At 33.7% G+C, this 22273-nt stretch overlaps 1 protein-coding gene across 1 annotated transcript; it reads right to left on the reverse strand.

Moving 5' to 3' along the window:
* Positions 1-18864: 18864 nt before the first annotated feature.
* LOC149238992 (putative RING-H2 finger protein ATL49) lies at positions 18865-21443 on the reverse strand. Its single transcript, XM_089373281.1, has one exon. The coding sequence runs from the start codon at positions 20657-20659 to the stop codon at positions 19046-19048; it is 1614 nt and encodes a 537-aa protein (XP_089229407.1). The 5' UTR covers positions 20660-21443; the 3' UTR covers positions 18865-19045.
* Positions 21444-22273: the final 830 nt, after the last annotated feature.

Genomic DNA, 22273 nt, shown 5'->3' on the forward strand with positions numbered 1-22273 from the left:
GCCTATAAACTACACTGCCAAAAGGAAGGATGGGAGAAGTGATTGGGTTGCACAACATATGAACGCAAGGCGTAGAGGAGAGCTATGACGAAGGAGTTGCATTAGGATGGTGGGTCCCACACAGCGGGGACAAAAAGTCACCATTAGAAGCACTGTAGCTTATTGGATGGCGATTTTCCTATTAAAAGGAGTGGGGTGGGGCATTTAAGATGCATATCTTTGGAAATATGATGCCAAAAACTCATTACTGACAGGGAATGGAGGGAATGGGCATATTTGAATTCCAAGGACGCATCCTTGGGTGGATGAGGCTAGTCAGTTGACACTATCAATGCAGGGCAAGCTGAAGGCCATGCAGCAGACACAAAGAACAATGGGCCTTGCAGTTGAAGGCCCAACCACAGAGAAATTGATTGAAGAAGTTCATCAGGCTACTGCGCAGGGGACAATAGACCTGCAAGTTTTGAAGATTGCATTTAGTGATCGAGGCGCCACTAGTAGAGTGACTCGAGGACGAGTCATGACTTTGTGTTGGGGGCATGTTGGGATAGGGTCCCCTGGGGTCAATTTTTTAATAGTTTTTGTTAATTATGTAAAGTCTCTGCATTTTGAGGAGCATAGCGTAAAGGTCGTAGAATTCAAAAGGGGTTTTAGGAAGGTCAAAGCCCCTTAGCTTGTTAGAAGTTAAGATGTTTTGTGATGCTCTCATGGTTCACAAACCATGGTATTGTAATGAAAGAAGCTATATAAACGAGTCATAGCGAGTCATAGGAAGTCAGAAAAGTCATTGAAGATCTATGTATGGGCAAGTGATCTAAGGCATAAAAGGCGTTGAAGATCTATGTATGGACAAGTGATCTAAGGCAAAAAAGTTTGCTTTATGTACTTAGGCAAAGGGGAAGGCTCCTACAACAGTGTGTGTGAAGACCTTGGTAAATCCGCAGCTGAGTGCATGGGCCCCTGCAGTTGTGTGCGCAGGGAAGAAAGAGTCTGTAACAGAAGGATTGATCATAATAAAGACTATTTTGGAGCCATATCTGTGTATTTGTGGCTTTCTGTTTACTTATGCATTTTTTATGTATTCGCTCTGTTTTCTATAATTATCTTAAGAAACACTTAATTGATGTGCAAAAGTAGTAGATCTATTAGTTTACTTGATAATAGGGATGTTTAAAGCAATTCACGCAGAGTTAGAAGTTGTTATCTGTAAGTTATCTTAATTTCCACATTTTAAGGGATAGGGTTCGCGAAGGTCGACATAAAGCCTTAGAAGTAACAAAAACCCATCACACAGACCTATGGATGCAGAAACCCGAATTTGTCATCCCCCAATATTTCTTTGGGTGAGACTACAACCTGCACTACGCAGGTTATTGCTAAAAGAGCCAGTATTGAAGGGTTTTGTTGGTTGGTGTGGCTAACTCTGAACCTGGGTCCAGACCCCCTCAAGCCAACATTAATGCGACTCAAGAGCGTGACAAAAACATCATCAAGGTTAGTATTTTTCTACAAGGAAGCTCGTTGGTTTTTAACTATTATATTGCAAAATATTATTTTATCATTAATGAAAACCTTGGAAAAGGATGAAAGAGCGAATGTCAAAGGTCATCTAGAAGATGAAAAGCCAAGTGGAAGTTGAAAGGTTATGAGTGAATTCCAAGAGTCATGGGGAAGGTGAAAGGTCACCCCTACATCTAAAAATATACTCTCATGCCTCATTTTAAGGGACTTTTAGCACATAAGCTAGGCTAGTATAGGATTGCTACTTTGTGCTTGACAAGAGCTGAAATCATTTTCTCTTGGTAGCCTATAGGTGGAGGGGATGTGAGGCTAGTGTTATGTTATGAAGATGATATGAAATCCTCTTGTCCCACTACTTGGTTTTGACAATCTTATTGTACATATATTCAAATTGGAAACAATATTAATTAGAAGTGTTTTTATTCTTGTGTTGATTCCCGTACATATTAATGGCACTTTTAATGACTATTCATGCTTTTGTTGTTTATGTATGTGGGTTTACACATTGGTTTCATATTTATGAACTATTTTTTTCCATGTTGCTAATGTGTAGGCTTTGAATCTTTTCTCTTAATTCCATGTTAATGTTATCGATTAATTTGTGAACTAATTTTCAATTGATTGCTAGCACATTTTTTCCTTTTAGTATGTCTTAGTTAGTTTTAAGCTATTTAATGCTTCCTTAAGGCATTTTGTTGCCCTTGATGTCATTGTTATGTTCTTATATCCTGTTCTACAAGCCATAAATGGAGATTTGATTCGTCCTAAATCTTCTAACATATTTCATTCAGTCTCACACTTATCTCTACATTTGAATATAAGAGAAAAACATACATATAATGGCAATCAGGCTGGTATCCATATGGGGCTCTTATCCCAAATGGCGTGTGGTATAATTAGGACTTCATATTGGGAGACCCCCTATAATTGGTAGAACATTCTAACATCGTCAACAAATCCATTGGATAATTGTATATAAGGGGATACAATGCATGGGAATAGTAAAGGGAAACAACAATCCCATGGTGGTAGTGTAAACAATTCTTGTTGTAGGGGTTTGTGTAATGGAAGTCATTTAGGAGTGAGATTTTCACCTAATGATGTGCAGTTGACTAAGAATATCTTGGATTCTAGAATCTCTCCTAAGATTGATTACGATGCCCCATAATTGGGTATATTATAAGAAAAATGCAAATTTTTTAATGATAAAGTTCCTTAAAAATGATAAAAAATCTATGATTACAATCCACTTCGAGGGGGAAACCTCCTTTTACAACGAATCTAATACAAAAGATACAATGAGATGATAGTAAGACTAGGTCTCCTTGGTGTATGTATATATATCTATCTATCTATATATATATATATATATATATATATATATATATATATATATATATAGAGAGAGAGAGAGAGAGAGAGAGGGTACAATTATAATGAAAGGTTTTGGTTGACCTAGTAATATAACAGTAATAACTCATTATCTAGGACTTAATAAGGGGTTTTATGTGTTTAACATGCTCCTCCCTTTCAATCAAGTGTTCTCCCGAATACTTGACTAATTACAAGTGTTTCTACATGAATTACTCATATTCCCATGTCACCTCTTCCACTAGTAGGTTCTTCCATTTGATGACTTAGTATTTGCCTGATTTTGCAACAACTTAATCCTTGTTTCAATGATTTTTGTAGTTCTAGTATGATATTCTCTTCCTCATAATATCATTTAAAATAGTTTGGAATTGGATCTTATCATTGATTACCTTATTTAAGCAAGAAACATGAAAGGATGGATGTACATGTGAAGATGGAGGCAACTTCAATTTGTAAGCCATAATTCCAATACTTTGCAGCAACTTATGGTGCCCATAATACCTAGGTGTTAATTTATTGTCCTTCTTTTGTTGCTTAAGGGACATATATGTATATGGTTGTAGCCTCAAAAATATTGATGCACACTGCAACTGCCTGCAAATTCTAATCCACAAATTTAAAATCCCACACAACAATTACACTCAAAACTCATATATATTTAATTTAAGATCAAAATATTTACAATATAGTATTGGCCTCACTATCATTGGCCATTTACTCATACTCCACACCTCTCCCACACTCACACACAAATTTTATAGAGCATCAAAATGGTTGCTTGGAATATGCATCAAATCAACAAGTACAATGCTTGTACATTCATTTGCAATACTCCACCAAAACCAAAATAATATCATATCTTGAAAAATATATTATAGCAAGAATTAGATTTCTCCTCCTCTTACACTCATACTTCCAATCCTTCTCTAGTTCTCCACATACTTACTAATTTATAAAAATAATTCTAAATCTAAAATAGGATCAAGATCCATAATAAGTGGATAAGACCCATTATTTTAGTAACTAATTTGGAAAAATCAAAACTAAGACTACTTTTCTTTTATTTTTCTTTTTTTCTCTAGCCTAATCCATAATATTTGATGATAATGTTTATAGAGTCCAACTAATTATTACAAAATTAAAATCATTAGATGAAGAATCCAACTTCCTTAAAAGAATAATAATATCTAATAAAGTTTGTAAAAGTTTGTCGATGCTCCTGCATCAAACTCCCGAAGAACAAAATATTCCCGGAATCATGTCTAGGAGATCTTTAACCCTTTGTTGTAACTTGTCTTTGGCTAAAATGTTTCATGATGACTTAAATTTCCTCCGACATCCTAAGATTCTCCTTTAAACTAATGAAGATTATTTTGGTATGCTCTTGAAAACTTAGTTCTCTCAATTCTTCTGGAAAATTCCTTCTCGAAATTCTTTGGAAGGACTCAAAGCTGTACAATTGAAACCATCTTTCCCACACATGAAACAAACATGTCAGAAATAATTTGAAAATTGTTCTTTATGGTTCCCAAGTTATTTGCTTTTTTGACCGCTTCCATTTCTTGTCCAAAAGATTCTGCATTATTGTTGTCTTCATCTAGAATTTGGATATTTTCACACATTAACTTCTCATTGATTTCCAAAGCAACCTTCTCCTTGACATTCTTTTGTTGTTCATTTATTAAAATATCCTCATTCATAACCATTTCTGCCATGGATATTCTTGGATGATCTCTATTTTCTACCATAAACATTTCATTGATTATCATATTCTCATATTCATTGAACAGATCTTTCTTTTATAGAAATAAGTGATTTACCTCAATTATTGGTTCACATTCCCTACATTTTGCTTCATCCTTTAAACATTCTTTTTTATCCAACATTAATATATTATTACTGCCTGCATCCTTTAATGGTAGAAGTGTATGTAATTTCCCATCTTTCTCAAAACTGTAAGTGTTTTGGTTTCCATTATGTGTTACGTCCCTGTCGTATTGCCAAGGCCTTCCTAGCAGAATATGGCAAACGTCCATTGGCAAGACATCACACACAATTTCATCTTTATAACTTCCAATTTGAAATTCTACCTTACATTGATTAGTAACCAAAACTTGATGACCCTTTTGTAACCAAGAGACCTTATAAGGTGTAGGATGTGGTGTCTTCTTTAAGTTTAACTTTTCTACCATTTCAACAGAGACTAGATTATCCGTGCTACCACTATCAATCACAAGTTTGTAGCACTTACCTTTGGACTTACACATAGTTTTGAACAAACTCCTCCTTTGAGTTGGTTCTTTGGTCTCTTTTTCTTCTTGGATCAACACTCTTTTTAATAGCAAAGATTCACCTTCCTCATGAACATTTACAACTACAATTAGATCTCCATCCCCCGCCTTTGCCTCTGCCACATAAGCACTCGGTTGGCTTGCTGATCTATGTTCAAGACATTGACATGTGTCCTAATTGTCCACAATTGAATCATTTGGGTTGATAATCTCTTCCTCGAACTCTGCCTCTCAAAAATGATCTCCTCCCTCTAAAATCACTTTCTCCTGGTGTTTGACTACTATAACTTCTTGCTTTTTCCTTTGGAGATTGGACTCCTTGTTTGTTGATTTGTCCTTTATCCTTTACATGACTTCTTCCGCTACTCATAGGTTTTTGTTTCTGGGCAATCTTCTCTTAAGTTGTCAAAGTTTTCTAATATGCGTCTTCCACAGTTTTCAAAGGCAACAAGCTAATTCCATCTTGAATTTCAAACCTTAAACTAGTAATGTACCTAATAATTTTTTCATCATTCTCATCTACATGTCCAACCCTAATGTTTAATTTGTAAAATTCCTCAGTGTATTCTTTAACAGTCATATTCCTTTGTTTAAGGTTTTGCAATTGCTTAAAAATATTAATATGATAATCTCTAGGTAAAAATTTACCTTTAAGTTTCGCCACCATCCTGTCCCAATCTTTAATTTTGGCTTTTCCTTTCCTCCTTTGTTCATCTTGTACCTCGTCCCACCATAGGGCTACATGTCCTTTAAGTCTAGTCACTGCATACTTGACTTGCTTATCCTTGTCAACATCCTCATAATCAAAGTATTTATCTAATGCATGTATCCAATCCATTAACTCATCAACATTCAAGTTACCTTCATATAATGGTACTTCCATTTTTGGCTTGGCAAACATCTTCAACATTTTCTCCTCTTCTTCTTCCTCACTAGAAGCCTCTTCTTCAACATCACTGACATCTCCCATGTCAGTTCCTCTTTTTTGTGCAACTTCCATGGCTGCCATCCTCTCATGAAGTCTCCGCAATTCTACCTGCAAAGCCACATTTGTTGCAGGCATGCCCGCTTGTGCTCCCCGAGCTGCCCCTCTTGCTTCTCCTCTTCAATCTGCCATAACTATTGTTGTCCCTCTAATATAAAAAATGATGCAAGCTGCAACTACCTGCAAATTCCAATCCACAAATTTAAAATACCACACAACAATTACACTCAAAACTCATATATATTTCATTTAAGATCAAAATATTTACAATATAATATTGGCCTCATTATCATTGGTTATTTACTCATACTCCGCACTTCTCCTACACTCACACACAAATTCTATAGAGCATCAAAATGGTTGCTTGGAATATGCATCAAATCAAGTACGATGTTTGTACATATATTTGCATTACTCCACCAAAACCAAAATAATATCATATCTTGAAAAATATATTACATCAAGATAGTTTTTTTCCTTCAATGAATCAAGAGAGGATTCATAATAGAAAGAATTAGCTTTCTCCTCCTCTTACACTCATACTTCCAATCCTTCTATAGTTCTCCACATACTTACTAATTTATAAAAATCATTCTAAATCTAAAATAGGATCAACATCCATAATGAGTGGATAAGATCCATTATTTTAGTAACTAATTTGAAAAAATCAAAACTAAGACTATTTCTTCTTTTCTTTTTCATTTTTTTCTCTCTAGCCTAACCCATAATATTTGATGATGATGTTTCTAGAGTCAAACTAATTATTACAAAATTAAAATCATTACATGAGGAATCCAACTTCCTCAAAAAAAAAAAAAAATATCTAATAAAGTTTATAAAAGTTTGTCGATGCTCCTGCATCAAATACCCAACCCCCAATTCAAGTTCTCTTTCACTATGATATTGATTTGTTTGTTGTTTCATCCTATTTTGTCTTATAACCAAGTTGTCATTCAATAGTTTGAGAACCTCTTGTTGATGCCTTATGTGGTCCTCCACTGCTTGAACCTTTGCAATCCCTATCAAGGGTGATGTGATGGATGGAGAATGATACCCATAAAGTTCCATAAATGGGGATATCTTTGATAAGTATGGAATTATGTGTTGTACCACCATTTTGATATAGGAAACCACTTGACCCATTGTGCGTCTTTATTAAATGTCACACAACAAAGATATCCTTCTAAACATTTATTCACAATCTCGATTTTCCCATCAGATTGAGGATGGTAAATTGAGAGCCACAACAATGAATTTCAATTTTGTTATCTATGAGGATGTTTTGGATGGCTAATTATTCTCTTAAATGGATTCTTAGAGACCCTATTCACTTGTGAGAAAAGTACATAATAAACCTAGATGAAGAAAAAATTCATAATCTCCATCAAACCATAGCTTCCAAGAGTTTTCCATTTTCAAATTGAATATAGTAGTGAGCATATCATTTGCAATGTCAGCATATACAATAAAACATTAGGAACTTTGTACTTCAATCTTTGTATTCTTTCAAGGATGGAAAGGCATTAGGATAATAACATGTAAATTTGATCAATTGCATGGTCAATATTGTTATGTAGGATAATGATGGTTTGATGCATTAGCTATAAGTTTCCCTCTCTTTTACACCATGGATTTTGAAGACTTTAATAATTACTCGATATCGTGTGATAGTTATTCCCTTGAAAAATCCCAACCCCCATATTTTAGCATTCTATTCATTAGACATACTTTATTTTTAACAACTTCCCCAATAGAGCATTCATTATAAATCATGTTTAACTCACTAATTTTAATTGATTATGTTGTTGTTCCCACCTTCAAAACATTGATTTATGTGTCAACATAAATATGATATAAAATCATAGCTCATTGGCATATAAATAAAGCCTTGTCAACATAATGGAGAAAAACATTTCAAGCACTAAAAATTTGGTCATTGAACCATCACAATAGAAGTGCATGAATCATAATAGTATTTTTCAAATCCACATAACACCATTACATTTTAATACATCACAAATTTACAATGTCACTTTGTTGCATCATCAAGATCAAATTCTATAATATTTAAACTCTCCTTTCTTAGAGCGCCATGTATATTATTGTCAAACCAAAATGACTCAATATAACATTTTCATCTTTTTCCAACCAAATAGATAGGTTAAACAGATACCGGGTGAAAAATAGTCATTAATGCATATGATTATCATATATTCATCTTATCTATTAAATGTTTTCAAAAAGAAAGTATAATATAATAAACACAATCTAAACATTTCATGTTATAGTTTGTGAAGAGATGGATTGCAAACTATTATGGAGAATCAAGAGTCTGTCAAGATTTGGCTTTTATGGTTGGGGATATTTATCTTCAATGATTAAAGGTAATTGGTAAAAAATTCATCTATTATAATCTTGAATCTATGAAGGATTTTCTTTTTGAGTCTTTCCCCATTCTAGTTTTGCTTCGTTAACTATCACTTGTGATCATCTTCATCTTTGTTTCCCAATATCTACTATAATGAAATAACTCTTTAAAAGACTAATACTTTGGAAAGAGAAATCAAGTAATAGTTTCAAACGTTTCCACACAATATACTTAAGATATGGAAGTGACATAAGAGGTAGCAATAGTTATGCACCATCCCAATGTTTAATTAGTGTACAAGTAAATGTACTCAACGCCTTGAGAATGAATTGGAGATAATTTACAATCTTTCTTTATTCATTCTAGGTTAATGGGTTTCTAAACGAGGGGTTAGGTCTTCTTGATTAATGAAACAATTCCCCCTTAGCTATGGTGGTGTCATCTAGGGGTAAGTATGGAGTTGTTTTTATGGTGGTAATATAGTTTTTGAGTAAATATTATCCCCCTTTGTTTGTCAATATTATAAGATCCTTGAACCTACATAAAAAAAAAATATATATATATATATATATATATATATAATAAAAAAAAAAAAAAAAAAAAAAATGTCTTTCATGATTCACTCCTCTGTGCAAGAGGTGTTGAACCCATGATTGGGAAGGTAAATAATATTGTTAAAGTCATCTATGTAGGTAATATTCTTAAATTCCATCTTATGGCCTTTGTTCCATCCATGATTTCCTTATTTTTTGTTTACCTCTATTTTAGGCAAATTTGGTAGAACCGATACTACAAAATGATTACTTTTATGAATTTTGAAATGTACTTGCTTTATTGTTAGAAGTTTTCATTGAAAGTGTCACTTGAATGTGTTGATTGAGCTTGTATGAACTTAATATAAAAAATATATATTATTAATGTAGATTCATTTTAATCTCAAATCTGTTAAATGTCTATAACAATAAAACACCTCAAAATACAAAACTCAATATATGAACTGCATTTAGATTTATACCTTTGATTTTTTATTCCTTATATATTTAATAAATATAAAACTAATATGAATCTTGTTAATCAAAATAATATCATTTTATAAAAATAATTCTAAAAACTAATATAAATCCTATTAATCAAAATAATATCTGACCATACATATTAGCGTACATATCTCTATAATATAATAAAAAAGATTTAAATGAGATACATATAAATAGATTATATAAATTTCACTTGAATACATAATTGATTATAATTTACTGAATCTGTGTGATTCCTAACCGTATTTTATTATAATATTATTAAAAATAAAAAGTTAAAATAAAATTCAGTTTATACCTTTATATATAATTAAGTTTTATGATTAAGTTTTATGAGTGAAATATAAATCTCACTTAATGCTTTTTAATCCGTATGTTAAAGTGAGATTTTAAGATATTTTTAAGCCCAAACGCATCAGTATCATTGATAAAAAATTAAATATAATGGAGCACATTTATTCAACCGTTTGAATTATTTCTAAAATATTTTCCCAATGCGTTGTTGGACATTCTCAGTTTGAAAATATGTTTGAACGATTTATTTTTTTTCCAAAACCTTATTCAATAATTGGACCAATTGAGCTAAAAGGGTTGTGTTTCAAACAAAGAATTTGTTATACTTGTGAAAAGTTGTGGTCCGTTCAATCTTTGGCGTTTTGGTTATGCTCCATTTCTAGGCTCTGTTTGTTGGTTCAGCTTTGTCGTTTGAGTCGATTCCCTCCCTCAGTCCTTTTGACTTTATTAGGTGGTTTTACCTTTGTTGGGCCCTTTGGTTCTCTTCAATACTTCCAACTGTCTTTGATTCTTAACTTGTTTAATTCTTTGGCTCTATTTGATACATGTTTGATTCTTTGGCTTTATTCGATACTTGGATTTTGCTCTGTGGTTTGTGGTTTGTTTCTAAATAAGTAATAAATTAGTGATTCATAGTTTATAAAGGTTAGATTAATTTATTTATATGGAATTTAATTTTCATTCAATTATTATTTTAAATTTTATAAGAAGAAATAAAAGATAAAAATTATTATAAAATATTAAAAAAAATCATCAACAATATTAGAGTTGCATGCTCTTTGAAACTTTTTTCTAAAATCTAGATTGGGTTACTGCTTTTGTGAAATATGTCTAGTTCATTATATATAATATGTGTTGATTTTTTCATTTTTAAAATGTGTAGGCAATTTCTTTGGGGGTGTTTTCTTTTTATATCAGAGAGTTGCATGTTATTTGAAACTTTTTTTCCCTAAAATCTAGATTGGGTTATTGCCTTTGTGAAACTTTTATCTGGTTCATCATATATAGTATGAGTTGTTTTTATTTTTTATTTTTTTGAAGGTTCATTATATATATAGTATGTGTTGATTTTTTTAATTTTTTTTTAAAATATATGTTTTTTTTATAATATTTAATTATTTATTTTAGTTGAGAATTAATTATGTTTAAATTGTAAGACTTATTTAGTTGTTTTTATTTTTTATTTTTTTGAAGGTTCATTATATATAGTATGTGTTGATTTTTTTAATTTTTTTTTAAAAGTATATGTTTTTTTTATAATATTTAATTATTTATTTTAGTTGAGAATTAATTATGTTTAAATTGTAAGACTTATTTAGTTTAAAATAAATTTACTTAAAAATATATATATATATATATATATATATTTATATTGATTAAGTTATTAGTTCTTACCAATTTTATTATATTTGTTATTAAAATACTATTTTATTATTACAAAGTTTATGGACTTATTTAAAAAATATATATTATTTATATTGATTAAATTATTAGTTTTTATATTTATATATAATTATTAGAATTTTATTATATTTGCTATTAAAATAATATTTTATAATTAAGAAAGTTTATTTTAACTTAATAATCACTGTGTCATGAAAACATGACTAGTTCTTTAAGTTTATTCACAATTCTCAATAATATTGATTATAATAGTTTGCTAAATAGCATTGTGAAGATATCCATAAGATCAAGTTCCCATTTTCTTATGTTACAAAATAAAAAAGTCTCTCATTCTAAATAAGCCTAATCATTGAATGGCTAAGTCTTTAAAACACATATACTTTGACATATCCACAATAGGTTTTTATAATTCAGATATCAATGATCTTATAACATGTAGGAAATCATACCCAAAATGCCCAAATTGATCCTATTGCAATTCTAACTTATTTATATCAACTTCCAAAATAGATCACATGCTACACAATTACTAATCCATCTTATAATAACCAAGGATGAAGATAAATGGCCACCTTTACTAATCCATCTTATAATAACCAAGGGTGAAGATAAATTGCCACCTTTATATTAGTAGTATTGGAGAATAAAATGTAATTTCTTATGATTAGTAATAAGCTATGTATATTACTTAAAATCATTAATTCAAAAAATCTCAATCTTTAACAATATACCAATTATAGTGAATTTTGCAAATATGGGAATTGAAAAGTTGTAAACAAGCAATATCCCTACTTGAACGGCATGACTACATGAATCCCCCTATCCCCTTGTTTTTTTTTTTTGGTCAAATGAGGGATTCAGATTTCACATTACAAAAATAATTATATTATAAACATCCCAAGTTCAAAGTATTACATATTTAACATCCTTGATTTTAATATTATTTGTGGAGTACACAAGGAGCACTATGGGTGTTGAATTATAAATCTAGAAATCATTGTACTAGTTATTTCAACATTATTGATTGGTTTAAATGATAGACTCAATGGTTACATTATTGATTGGTTTAAATGAACTCAATGGTTAGTGTGTTTTCTCCTAATTATCAAAGTTATTACACTCACCTTTACTTTTAATTTGACATTTCAAAAAGTGCATTAAATTTCTCACTAAGCCCCATGTTCTCATCCATACAAATCATTATATAATTTTTATAATAAAAAATAGGTTTTTTAGTTTTTTATTTCTCATTAATTATAAAGATTGTTAGTGTAATGTTGTAGCTTACTCTATATCAAATTTTCATGTATAATTCACCTATAAGAATCACTAATAAGAATAATGCAAAATATGCTTAATATGTGTTAAACAAGCTAAAAAAACATCAACTAGCATTGCTAACTAAATCCTAATTATCAATGATAGTTTACGTTTCAGTCTCAAGAATTGTGAATTATGCCATCCATTTTGTTATCAACCTAAGTAAACACTAACTAACATTGTATTCTAGGTGGATATTGGTGGCCATTCACCTCTTCCACCAACTCAATGGTTATCTTTATTCTTGGTAGTTTTTCTATGATTTTTTGGGTCCCAAACTTTTATAGTCATTCTAAGGCCCTAAATGATTTTTTTGGGCAATTTGAGGGGCTTAGGGTTGTCATGGCATACTTGCGCCTAGATGAAATATGTAGTTCTTGGACAGTTCTTTCCAAGAAGCTTTTGTGTGCCCCAAACATATATTGTATGTAAAAGTTGTGCCCAGGAAGTTGATGTACAGACTAACCACCTCGAGGACCATAACCCTTTTGGTGCTTCATCTTCTTGACTTAGGGCTTTAGACCTCTAGGGTTCTTTCTTTATGTTAAAAGGTTATTATTTTAGCCTCTTGTAATAATTTTAATGAACATGCATATCCATCATCTCTCCCTTTTTTAGAGGTAACTACCATCATCTAGACAGTTTGTGTTCTACAGTGTTTTACTATTTCATTTATTAATAGAAGTTGAGTTTTTCACCATATTATTTTGTTTTCTATCATATATATGTTTGTGTGTTCCATTTCCTTTATGTCCCCTGTCATTTCATTCCTTGTACAACTTGGATTAGTGGTATTAGAGCAATCTATGCCTTATTGTTTTTCGATGTGCATGTCCTCGACGAGGTCATGGTATAGAGACTTAGGTCTTGAGCTAGTTTCACTTGGGAATGATTGCTCTTTCCAACCCAAGTGGCCTCTCATGGTGGAAGAAAAGAGAGGTGACGAAGTGGGAGATCCTATCAAGTTGTTGCTCAAGGAAGAACTTGCGCAATAGAGGAAAGAGATAATGTACATTTTTTTGCAGATCCTTTAATTACTTCCAACAACAGCCAAGGCACCTTCAACCAACGACAATTTTGGAGGTGCAACACCCTTCAAGGTAAAAGTTAACTTTGATATCCCATTATTTGAAGGCCAAACATATACAAATTCTTTGAGAAATCGTAATATGTTAGAGGGCTATTACTATGTCCAAAAAAAAAAACGACAATGAAAAATCACCTTTGCACTCTTGAAAGCCCTTCCCCATGTCAAGGATTGGTGGGAAGGTTAGTAGCAAAGAAAAAATGAAGAGAAGTCTATGAAATTCAAGGAAAGACCCACTTGGAAAGCTTTTGTTAATGCCCTTAAGGAGAAATTATACCCCGTAGGGAACTATGATGATATGTATACGAGATGGACAACCTTGCGACTAGAGAGAGACCAGAGAGTGCTTGAGTACACTAATATTTTCCATACCTTGCACTCAAAGTTTGGTATCAGAGACTTCGAGCGGAAATTAGTTTTGAAGTACCGAAGAGGTCTACACAGGTACATCCAAATGAAGATATATTTCTTGGATGTCTCCTTACAAGGAGTTGCTTATCAATATGTTGTCAAAATTGAGTAGAGGAATAAGTGGCAGTTTAGGTCTACAAATCCATTACAATAGAAGCCTAGAAAATGTGACCGAAACTCACAAAACAAGGGATAGAGAGAGGAGAGAAAATCTTAAGACAATCAACCCAAGTCACAAACAAAAAAGGGTAATGGGAAGTCGAGAAAGGACACTAGAAAGTGGTTTGAGTTTCACAAAAGCCCCTGGCACAACACTGATGAATGTCACTCGAAACAATAATTGTTGGCAGAGCTTAAAGAAAATGAAACAAACTCTATCTCTGATTATTATTCAGAACATGATAAAGGAATGCAAATCATCAATGCAAAATCCAGTGCTACTTCCATTACCATAAAGATCCAACCAAAATATCCAATGGAGCATGAAGACAAGGAGCACCTCTTCCTTTAAGAAATGTGGGTGAAGATTCTATATAATTGTATATATCATTTGCAAGGGCCCAATGCAACTTATGGAGTTAAATGACAAGATGAAAAAATTATGGTTGAAAGGTGCATGCCTAGATCCCTATGTGTCTTGCAACCGTAATAAAATCATCCTATATTATGTGGAGGATTTACTGTACATTGGTATAACTTCAATTTTAGTATTTTAGCTTTTTTGTTGGTTGTTGCTTTGTAGGTACAGGAATAAAACAATTGAACAGATATAGGGTTGCACAAGCTTAGACTACTTCTTCATAGAAAATTTTTATGGTTGAGGTGTCAACATGTACTTGGGATCTATAAATGAGATTGTATAGGTTTCACAGAAACTAGGGACACTACTAATTTACTTGGACCACAAGGAAAGGGTGTGCCTACATAGGGTAAGGTATATGGTAAAGGTAAGTATTTGTGTCAAAACTTTGTACTTAAGGGACTTTTGACATGGAAGGAATCAAGTCTTGTTACCATTGATGTGACTATAGTTCTAGGCAGTAAGATAGTTGTTTAATAATTTTTATGTTGTACATGTAGTTCCTAAGCTAGTGGTGTCACATTTATAAATAAAAAAGCCACTAAATTGGGAATATCTTGTCTATGTTAATGACTAGAGCTAGGTAGGATTTGTCAATGATTTAGGTCCCCTAGGCAAGATAGGGTAGAGATTAATGGTCATGATGACACATCCTTCAAATGATGGCAATACTACTAAAAATAGTTAAAGCATATATTTTTGTGTGTTTTTTCTATGATTCCTAGTATCTGAATACACAAGATTGATTAGCTACAAGAATTTCAAATTCAAACTTGTATTAGACAAATTTGTAGAGTTTGCATTAGACAAAAACTCTTAAAGGAATAGAGATTTAGGGACTGCAAGTTGATAGACACAAGGAAAGTGTAAGAACATTTAGTGTTTAAGGAGCAATTAGTGTTAAGCAAGAGTGCTTAGACATGGTGTTTGGCATACATCAATATTGGAAAATAAGAAAATCTTGCCATGCATCAAACTAGTAGAAGGTAGGAGCATAGTGGGTTATGGAATCTAAAAGAACAATTGAAGGGTGCAAAAGGCCCCAATTCTAGCAATCAAGGACCTAGTCTACTTGAAAGATGTACTTGATCCTTAAGTGCATGTCAATGAGGATGAACATGTTAAAGGATACGTAGAGTAGATTTTGTCCAAGTGGGTTACAATATCTACAAATTGATCTTTCCCCTTGAGATTGCTACAAAAAATTCCTCAAAGATAATAGGGGATCAAACCAATATCTTGTAGTGGTTTACACCTATGTTTAAGTCAAGGATTACTAATATTCTTTATGTGCCATGCTTTGGGACCTATTTGATAATAAAGAAGTGTGTGAGTTCATTGTTTTCATAGGCTTCATTCATGGGATTTAGATTGAATAGAAAATCACCACAGAAGTATATAATATCCATGTGCTTACTAGATTGTTGAAGCATAGGGAGGATGCCCATGATGCACTTTCTAAAAAATCTAAGCATAGAAGGATGGAGTCTCCATTGCAGAGCAAGTGGAATCATGGCTAAAATATGGCTTAGTGACAAGAAGGTAGGGATATGACATATCCTCCCTCAACAATCTATTGGTTAGTATGGCAATGCAATTGCTACCTTCCACAATAATGCAACTCACTAGAAGAGAGTGTCCAACATAGGTCATTCATGTAGCTGACATTCTTGTAGTGAAAGTAACACTAACTAGGTAAGATACCTCACTAACAAGATATTGTAGAACTATTTACATGCATAAAATTGGAACTAGGACTTTGTTATGGGACTTTCTTGTTGTTGCCCACATTCTTGTAGTGGGTAGAGCCAAAAAAAAATTGTTCCATGAAAGTATGAATCCCTATACTTTTAAATGAATGGGGTAACCCAAGTTGACATTGAAACAATTTTCGGAGGTTACATCTAAGCCATTTGGAATGTGATCATGTAGGCCACCAAGATTCCTAGGACCATTACTAATATACATGGACTACAATACTAGTTCAAGGCAATCCAACCCAACCTCTATATGAGACCAAGGCTAATAGAAAATGATATTAACCTAGAGGTCGAGGTAGAGAATCTAGATTTCATGTTGATGCCTCAATGTGTCAAGTGGGCCATCGAGCAATAGGACTAGGGTACAAGCAAAAAGGTAAGAGAGCCTATTACTAATAGGTATATAAGAGTTCCACGAGATCTTGGGTAGACGATGATCGGGTGCACTGTTAAAGCACTTCTAGATGTTAAGTCACTAGTTCAATTCCTCGCCCTATTTGGGTGTTCTTCTTGGACACGACCATGATGTAGCCTCACCAATGTCGAACTTACAAAAAAAAAATAGGTACATAAGAGGAAGGTCCTATAAGTACTTCACAAAAAAAACATGGCTTGGCATGGAGGGGAAGATACCATCAAAGGCCACTAAGTTGGATTAGTTAAAGGCACAACAATGGAAATGCTCTCTTTTCATCAATGGCAAGGCATTTGTTCTAATGATAGGGACACTTTGCAACAGTGCATCTAGCAGTGAGGTGACATGCAACTACTCAATGTCCCTATAAGGAAGGGGCACCCACATAGCCACCCAAGAGCAAGAAGTACTCTTAACATTAAGTAGAAAGATCAATTCCTTATTGCTATAGCGACATCAATTGCTCTAATAGTAGATATTTAATGAGGGAGTACTTATATGAACATTGGTAGCGATTGCTCCTTCCTCGGTGTTATCATTGTAGATGCTAATAAATCCACCATGCCCCGTCAATGATACCTATCACCATGTCCACTAGAAGTTGAATTCGGATGATTTTGACCAAGGCTTGCTAGGGACAGAAGGAGAAGTGGGGTAATAACTTATAGATGTCATTCATTGATTTTTCCTAGTAAGAGCCACAAAAGGAAGTTGGGTATTAGGGGGTGACCATTCTATCCTCCCTCAAAGGGATGGTTTGTATTGTCATTTTTGGAAGAGTTCTAGCATGTTAAGTGTGCTAACAATGGGGCATTATTTGTGTTATTGCACTTACAATTGTAAGACCACAATTTGTAACACAATATTTTCTTTGTAATGAAATTGAATGGAAGTTCAATTTTAATGACATTTTATATAAACAAAATATAATATTTTATAAGATCTTTGAGAGCAAGAATTACAAAAATTTGCATTTACATTTATAGCTTTGATGTCCTTTGTCTCAAAGTTCTATCAACCTACAAATACACTCATTTTTTGGTGATGCTCTAAAACATCTTTAATATAACTACATTTTTGTTTTGGCAAACTCAACAAGTTTAGTAAGAAACTCAAATCTTCATTTTAAACTAATTGCTTATATCTTACTTCCTCATACATTTGACAATGTGCTCATTTTATCCTTGTTTTCAAAAAAAGCATAAACATTCTTCATTATTTTTGCCACAACTTGTCTATTACCTTTTCTTTACCCAAACATGAATGGCTAATAGTTTATCTAGTAAATATTCTTCTTTTGATATCTCATTTTTAATCTATTCATCCCTTCACCATACCAACTTTTATATTGAGATACAATATTTGTTTGTATCCATATGCTTTATTTTGATAATATGTATAATAAATTTAACAAATATTTCTCCTTCTAAAATTAATATTTTGACTTTGTAGCATTCAACTTCTTTGCAAAATTTATTGAAGCCAAACAAAACAACCCTACAAAATTATTTTTTACACTAATACCATGAAAAAAAACAACCTGCTTCATTAAAATTCCATTTAAATTCAAAAACTAATATCATTGACTGGGAGATTTGTTATAACGTACAAAACCACATAAAAATAAACTGCCACAATTATGAAAATTGGATTCTCGCTGTGACTCAATATACATGTTTTTGTATAACTCATTCCACTGCGTCTCAATATATATGTTTTTGTATAACTCATTCCACTGCCCTCAGTCTGCTGTAAACCAATTTTACATGCATTCAACAAGAGTATAATTTTCGGATGTTTTAAACAACCAAAGCATACACTCCAACAATCGATAATAGCTATGATATCGCTGACTATTTAGTATCTAACTCAACACAATATAACAAATTTGTTAAAAGCATTACATACAAACATATTTAATATTTTTCAGCTAACTGGAATAGAAAATTTGAAATTTGATGTATGATACATTTAAAAATTAGTGCTTCAACGCAATATAACAAATTTCTTAAAAGCATTACATACAAAGATATTTAATATTTTTCAGCTAACTGGAATAGAAAATTTGTTGTATAGTACATGTAAAATATAGTGCTTTGAAGGAGAGGAAGGCTTTCAAGAAGAGAAACAGTTGCAGGAATGGAAATCTTTTGGCGATAGAAAGTAAAATTACCAAACATGTTCGTTTTTAATACAAATCACTTCTGTTCTGCCACATACCATGTTGCAGATGCAGATGGAGGAACTGCTCGTTTTTGTCTACCCACTAACCAATTGATAGTCCTCATCCCAAAATATGCAGATGCATTAGCCTCGCTGGTGCTCGTTGTATAACCTGTAGTGGAATTCTCCCTAGTATCAGGTATTGGTTCACTCACATTCAAGTTGGCCTTGGCCTTGGCCTCCCTTATAAGGCTGGCATCATCCTTCCATCCTGCAAATACTTCTGTCTCAGACATTGAGCGTCTATTGACCCCAGTTTGCTTAGGTTTGACATCACCTAATACAGCTAATCTGAAAGAGAAAGCCCTCCTCGAGCGACCCAACATGTCCAGTGATCCTGGTTGTCCCCCTGTATTGATTTTACGCCACCTGTTACTGTTGCTGATCTCAACCTTTCGCTCATTTACCTCAGTCGTCCTGTGGCCCTCACTTTCCAGATCTATATCCACAAATGCATCTCCACCTCGCCATGTATGAGACTGGTTAGCCTTGATCAATGTTCTGCTCTCAGAGACAAATTCCGGGGAAGGAGTCAATGGATTGTGGCTCATTTCTGCATATTGTGGTGTGCATTCTGAGAAAGCATGTCTATGCCCTGGTGTCAATGGTAGTCTAATGGCCGTTTGCCTTCTACAAGGGGCAACTGCTATGACTACTTCAAGATTTGAAGGATCTATAGCATACTCGTATGAACCCATTGAATAACATCTCCGAACGTCCCTGCTACTGCCTGGAACATTTCCTGTTTCACTCTGTTTACAATCTGCAATATTCCTAAATTTGCCAAGTTTTATAGGCATTACCATAACCTTCCCCCTTTCGTTGTTATCGTGCACTTGAAGGTTACATGGCTCTTCTGGGTCTTGAAGTGCCTGAGATTGAAACTGGTTAATCCCCACTTGTTGTATATCTCCACAAAACGCCAAATGGTCCTCCAAATGGGATTGTTCCTCAGTTTCTCTGTCTCTATTTTCATCCCCTGACTCAAAACTCAAGCCTGGACCTCCAGGTGGGAGATTTGAGAAATACTGCAGCAGACTTTCTCTACACAATGGGCAAGTGGAATGAGATAACAACCAGGTGTCAATGCATTCTAAATGAAAAGCATGGCTGCACTTGGGAAGCAAACGTAGCTTATCTTCTGCTTGAAACTCATGCAGACAAATTGCACAATCTGAACCTTCTTTGAGTCCCTTGACAGCCTTGTATAGAAAGACTGGTAATGCATCAATGAAGGCCTGCTCAACCCCTGCGTCATGGAGATGAAACAGCTGCTGCAGTTGCCCTTCGATTGCACCTATGGCCCCTGAGCTGTTGGAGTCTCTATTGGGAGATCTTGCCAAGTATCTGATTAACACGTGAAGACATGCAGAGAGAAAAAATATAACTGTCAGGATTATAATTATCAGAACAATGCTTGGGCTAATCTGGTTGTCGTCATTGAACTGTTTGGATGGTGGATTCACAGGATGGGAACTGAAGTCAGAAGGGTAAGCTTGAGGAGGTGGAAAATAGGAGGAAGTTGCAGTACTGTAGTGGAAAACTGACCTTGCTGCTTCTGCTGGTGAAAACACCCCACTCAAATACATCCTGTTACCAATGGAGCAAATATCATCTTATCTGATCCCCTGTTTTAACCCAACTTATGGGAATGTATGGCCATTTTCGTGAATAGAGCATCTAATTACACCAAACGAAAACGAAACAGACTAAATTGACCCTTGAACATTTATCAAAGTCATTCAGACACTTTATAATTACTTGAATTAGGTTTGCCTTCACCACTCCATGATGACTGCAGGAGCGAATCAGGTATGAGTGAACTTTATTGGTGAAATTACTTACTGAAAAAATTAGGTTTACCTTCACCGCTCCATGATAAATGCAGGATCGAAGCGGGTATGGTGAACTTATTTATTGGTGAATGGACAGATAGATAATTACTCACGGGGAACAGAGCTTCTGGCTGAATTCAATGGATCCACGTGAATACTGAAGGTAGTTGGGTGGGCGAGCACTGTTTGTAAAGTTTGGGCATGCCATACCATCCCCTGCACCTCCGGGCACTCCCAGGGTATTTGCACTGTTCAATTTTGCATGCCCTCAGTTGGAGTCAATCCATTTTTTGTGGGGGAATTTTAAAGATCTCAATCCATTCAGAGAGGGTCAAAACCAAGAGCAAAGTTCCGACTTTTGGCAAACTGTGATAATTTTTGGGTGGATTTAGTCATAAATCATGCTTTAACTGGAAGGGATTTGAAACCGGGGACATTTAAACGGGATTCGCGTAGAGAAGAAGAGCGTTGAATAAATGTGGTCAGTTTGGTTTGAGTACATCGAGGCACAGTCGGCGTTTTATGGATTGTTTGGTGAATGACATTTAAGAAGCCCATGTGCCTCATAAGCCCTGCAAACGGATACCTTATCCTGCTTAAATGCTGGACACCGCTGATGGGTCACATTATCATTTAATGGACACCATTCTTACTGGCTACAGCTTGTCCACCTCATTATCCTATTTCTTCAAGAATGGACGATATATGACAAGTTCGCAGCGATAAGGGCCAACAGAGAATGGGTGGGGCAAATGCAATCTTCCTGTGTTTCACCGTTGGGCATGTAAAATTACCTGCAGTAAACCAAACGCGACACCGCACCTAATTCACCTGCCTGAATTGAAAATTGAAACCATTTGAGTGTGACCGTTCACCTGTCAATAGCTAAGTTAGGTATACAGAGCGCGTTAAACATCAAACTCCAACCCGTATTTCATTGGTAAAATATATGTTTTCTTCTATGAGTCAATCTTGTAGTAATCTTTCTTCATTCGGTTGGATTTCAATGGTTTAACAAGTTGCCTATCCAGAATCTGGTTGGATTTCAATGATTTAACAAGTTGCTTATTTAGAATTTGGAGTATCCAGACAGGTGTAAAACGGGCTGAGTAAACTTCAGTTATTCATAAAACTTTTACATCTTTAACATTTTACCCGGGTTCAATTTCATTACTTCAGTTATTAATAAAACTTCGATTATATCTAGAATTTTAGGTCATTACAATTTTATTCGTTTGGGAGGAAATGTAATCCCTTTGCTATTAGATTTTATGAAAGAAAGGGTCAAGTGAATGAATTGCGAAAGTTTTTAAAAATGGTAAATGAATTTTATTAAAAAATATTCTCATCTGATGGATGAAAATTTTG

This window comes from Pinus tabuliformis, chromosome 8 (assembly GCF_031772625.1).
Source record: "Pinus tabuliformis cultivar Carrire ecotype Pingquan chromosome 8, CPIR1, whole genome shotgun sequence".
Lineage (NCBI taxonomy): Eukaryota > Viridiplantae > Streptophyta > Pinopsida > Pinales > Pinaceae > Pinus > Pinus tabuliformis.